This window comes from Apteryx rowi, unplaced genomic scaffold, assembly GCF_003343035.1.
Source record: "Apteryx rowi isolate R43461 unplaced genomic scaffold, aptRow1 scaffold_78, whole genome shotgun sequence".
Lineage (NCBI taxonomy): Eukaryota > Metazoa > Chordata > Aves > Apterygiformes > Apterygidae > Apteryx > Apteryx rowi.
The window spans coordinates 1,148,814-1,153,254 of NW_020451071.1; the positions used below are offsets into that span (position 1 = coordinate 1,148,814).

At 50.5% G+C, this 4,441-nt stretch overlaps 1 protein-coding gene across 1 annotated transcript; it reads left to right on the plus strand.

The window, feature by feature from the left end:
• Window positions 1-59: 59 nt before the first annotated feature.
• Window positions 60-3,989, plus strand: ZBTB25 (zinc finger and BTB domain containing 25). Its single transcript, XM_026088692.1, has 2 exons — window positions 60-309; window positions 1,950-3,989. The coding sequence occupies exons 1-2, from the start codon at window positions 137-139 to the stop codon at window positions 3,079-3,081; spliced, it is 1,305 nt and encodes a 434-aa protein (XP_025944477.1). The 5' UTR covers window positions 60-136; the 3' UTR covers window positions 3,082-3,989.
• The last annotated feature ends 452 nt before the right edge of the window (window positions 3,990-4,441 follow it).

The following is a 4,441-nucleotide window of genomic DNA, read 5'->3' on the forward strand; positions in this document are numbered from 1 at the left end:
GCCGAGCGGCGGCGCTTCCCGCGGCGGCTCCGCGCTCGCCGCCCCGTCCCGTCCCGTCCCGTCGCCTCGGCGGTGCGACGCCCCCGCGCCCCGGCGCCCCCGCTCCGAGCGTGCCCCGGCCTCACCGTTGCGCGCCATGGACGCCGCCGGCCACAGCCTCGTCCTGCTCCAGCAGCTGAACATGCAGCGCGAGTTCGGCTTTCTGTGCGACTGCACCGTTGCCATCGGAGATGTTTACTTCAAAGCCCACAGAGCGGTGCTAGCTGCTTTTTCAAACTACTTTAAGATGATATTTATTCACCAGACAAGGTAAGGACGTGCAGCTTCTCCTCCTGCGCTTTGACCGCTCTCTTCTGCCTGCTTTTTCCCCCCCCTTTCTGAAGGTATTATACTCCAGAAGAGCGTAAGTGGGGATGTTAGATGGCCTGAGATGATTTTCCTAGGCCGATGCATGCCTTGGCTCTCTAAACTTTCCCAGTTTAGGATATAGTCTCATGCAATCCATTAAAACCGCCCTTGTTAAACAGCATAAGCTAACATTCAGGCTCCACATTTTAAAGATGAGACATTTGCATGACCAGAGAAAACAAACACGCGAGGATCACAGTCCTTTTGCAGTAAGATCTCACAAATTTTAAACTAGGGGTATACATGCGCTTTTTACAGCCATACAGCGTGTCCATTACTTTGCATTGGCTTCTAGACAATTCTTGTTTTAAGCTTTGCGTGAATTCAGAGTTTGCAGGTGCTGGCAGTTTTACGGCCAGGAACCAGATGTTGTGTTTAGTTACAGCATAACGCAGCGTGTAGCCGGTGAGGGAACGGTGTTCTGCCATGCGCCCTCCACGGTGCAAAGGCTTAATGCCTTTTTGGGGAGACCAGCAAGGTCCCGTCTCCAACCTCGCTCAGTGCTTGTCATTGCTCTGGCCGCCATCAGCAAGGGTGAGCGTTCAGGCCGCGCTTCCACCGTCGCTTTAGGCTGCAAGGCGCAGTCCTGCCCGTGCTCTGCCCATGCATTCCCACCAACTGCTTAGACATTATCCCAGCAAAGGAAAGAACAAGAGCCGTTCAGCTAGATGAGTTGTCCGGCCCAGCTTGCTGGGTGGGACTGTCCCTTTTGGCAGGCTCTGTGCTTCAGTGGSTTTAAAGCAATCAAGAAACCATAGCCTTATCGCAACTCTGTGCTGCAGGCTCCTGCAGATAAGGGCTGAGACTGAGATCATCAGTTTATTTTGAGCTTAGCACCCTCAATGAGGCTGCCATTCAGGCGCCTCACCTGGCCTGGTAAAAAGTGGTTTCACAGGTACAATTAAGTTGCTGCCGAGTTTTGATCTGGCCTCTAAGATGGCGCTTGCTGCTTGTAATTGATGCAGTTCCTCTCGGTTCACCTTCCTTTTGCGAAGGTGAGGATGGTGACCTTCAGCACCTTCGCAAGATAATCATTAGCTATCAGCCATGTAGCCCCTTTGGCTGGAAGTGAGATTATTTCACTTCCTTTCTGATAGATACTGTTTGCTGACACGGCAGTGTAGAGCTCGTAAAGGTTACACAGTAGCAGCAGCTGCTGAATTTATTAGCTGGATGCACAAATATTCTCTGCCCCGTCATATTGGAACGGCGCACGCTGTCCACATCGGTAACTCGTGTGGCATTGCTGCAGTGGCGCGTGGTCACAACTCGCTGTGCGTACGAATGCCAGGTACATGGCCCGTCTCGCTGTCTCGGACTGTGCACACGGTCGTGGTCACGCGGATAAATACACGCTTGGGCACTTTGCTGTGCGCACGAGGCGGTTGTGCGAATCACGCAGTGCTGTTCGCTGCGGATCTGGAGCCGGTCAGCAGCGCACATGCTCTAAAAGCAAAGGATAGAGCAAATGGCCGGGCAGATGATGGGTCAGGACAGTGATTTGGAGCAGCTTATGTACTTAATCATCTGTTTTGTTTCAGTGAATGCATAAAGATTCAGCCCACAGATATCCAGCCTGACATATTCAGTTACCTGTTGCATATCATGTACACTGGGAAGGGGCCAAAGCAGACCGTCAGCCAAAGCCGGCTGGAGGAGGGCATTCGGTTTCTGCACGCGGACCACCTTTCCCACATCGCGATCGAAATGAACCAAGCCTTCTCCCCAGAGACGGTGCCTTCTTCCAACTTGTACGGGATCCAGATCTCAACTGCCCACAAAACCAAACGTCTGGAAGCAAAGGAGAGCCTAGCGAGCGCGGGAAATAGGCCCCCTGCCCAGGGGGATCACCCGCAGCTGCAGCTCTCCCTCGCCATCGGACTGGACGATGGCCCGCTGGAGCAGCAGGTTGCTCGTCCCTCTGCTCAGCCTGCCGGTGCTGTCAAGCCCGCCRAAGAGCTTCCAAAACTCTCCGTCTCGATAAAGCAGGAGAAGTGTGACTCAGAGTCCGTCGTGTCCCAGAGTTGCACCCCTCCTTCTCCGGGCATGGTGAACCCTGTCTTTGCTAAAGCCAGCCACAAGGTGCATTTGTGTCACTACTGCGGGGAGCGTTTCGACTCGCGGGGCGGGTTGCGGGAGCACTTGCACACTCACGTCTCGGGCTCTCTCCCGTTCGGTGTGCCAGCCTCCATCCTGGAGAGCAGCGACCTGGGGGAAGTGCAGCCGCTCGCCGAAAACAGGGAGGCTGGCGAAGGTCACCGGCTCGGGGCCTTCCTCCTGAAAGATGATGAGCACCAGGTGGAGCGCCCAAGCCGCAGCGACCTCGAGCCTCTGCAGATTGGCCAGCTCTCGCTCATCTCCAAGGACCACGAACCGGTAGAGTTAAACTGTAACTTTTCTTTCTCCAGAAAGAGAAAAATCAGTTGCACCATCTGTGGCCACACGTTTTTCCGGAAGAGCCAGTTGCTAGAGCACATGTACGCACACAAGGGGAAGCAGTACAAATACAGCCGCTGCCAGCGGCTGGAGAGCCCCGTGACCCCCAGGTTTCGTCCTTACTGTGACAGCGAGAGCATGGGAAAGAGCTCGGGGTTATCTCAGGAGCACTTAGATTCATGTATATTGGAGTCTGATCTTATCCAAGAAAGTGTCGATACAATCCTAGTAGAGTAGTTCTCCCTTCTCCTGTGGCCTTTAGGCGCTGAATCTGTCGATATTTTGGCATTTTCCATTTAGTGAATGACTCCACTCTAGAACTGATTTCAACCACCATTCCTGTCTCCACTGAGATAACTGTGAAGAACTATATACTTTGATTTGTGTATTTATGTTTTTACTTCTTTGTCTAATTTTTAAACACAAGCTAATTAAGATCGATGTCCTTTTTGGAAGCCTCCATGTAATTTAGCTACATTTTCATAAATGTAAACTTAACTCTGCTATGCTTTACTGTAGTTAAGATTGTAGAAGTTGCTGGGTGTGAGGTTTAAGCAGCATCTGAGCAGCATTTAAGACTGTTTGTATCCTGTAGAATTGCTCTCCTGAAACTAAAATGAGGAAAATGTTTAGGGAAATGTATGTTGTTCTTTCCAAATAACTTTGTTTTTAAGTCAAAATAAATATCTCAAGGAAATAAGTCCTGAAGTTCATGTTGTATAACTGCAGTTACTAAGTCTCTGTGTAAATACACATGGGAGCCTTAGGCTTGATCTTTTCCAGGGTATTGGTGGAGTTGGTTGTAGCAGTGGCAGCCTTAAATTTGACAAACCCTGGAGTCACTAGTCAACAGAATCTTTTAAATATGCTTTTAGACATGTGCTTAAGGGGTTTTCATGTGTTTTGCCTCATTCCTGCTCCTCCCTTGTCAACCTGTATGAACCTCTGTATGAAGAGGGACAAATTTTGCTGCTGCCGTGGCGTCGCATCCCAGTGTCAGGCCCTCTCCTCTGCAAGGAGGAACGCGAGCAGCAGGGAAGTGGTCCTCTCCTTGCACRGGTTCCCTGGAGAGCGCGGCCTCACCTAAGGCTTTACAGGATTGAATACCACACAAGGTTTTTCTCAGTGAAAATGATTTCTTACTCTATAAACAGCTTGGAATAAATATATTCTTAAATGCTACAATATATGTATTTGTTAAAAGAAAATACATAATGTGTTATTTCTTCTCTGCTTGTGGAACAGCCCTAGAACTAGTAAAACAGAGGCTTTTTGCCTTTCATTTGTCATTGCTTGATACCTGGAGAGTAATAACTTACCCAAGAGGCATTTAAAATTATACGCCTGCATTCCTCTTGGATTCGTGTTTTGTCCTTCCAGTTTTTCACCTGAGATACTCTGAGCTTCCTACCAGATGGGATGATACCACCCATCCCTCAAGAKCACGCTCTTAATCCGAATGCCCCAATCAGCCACGTGAAGTTCTCACAGTGCCCAAATCTCTCTTGCGGTGAGCGGACGAGGCCTCGCGAGCTGCTCCGCTGCCCTGCTCCAGTAATCTCCTCATCGGGTTTTTGYGAAGCAGGATGCTGGAGGC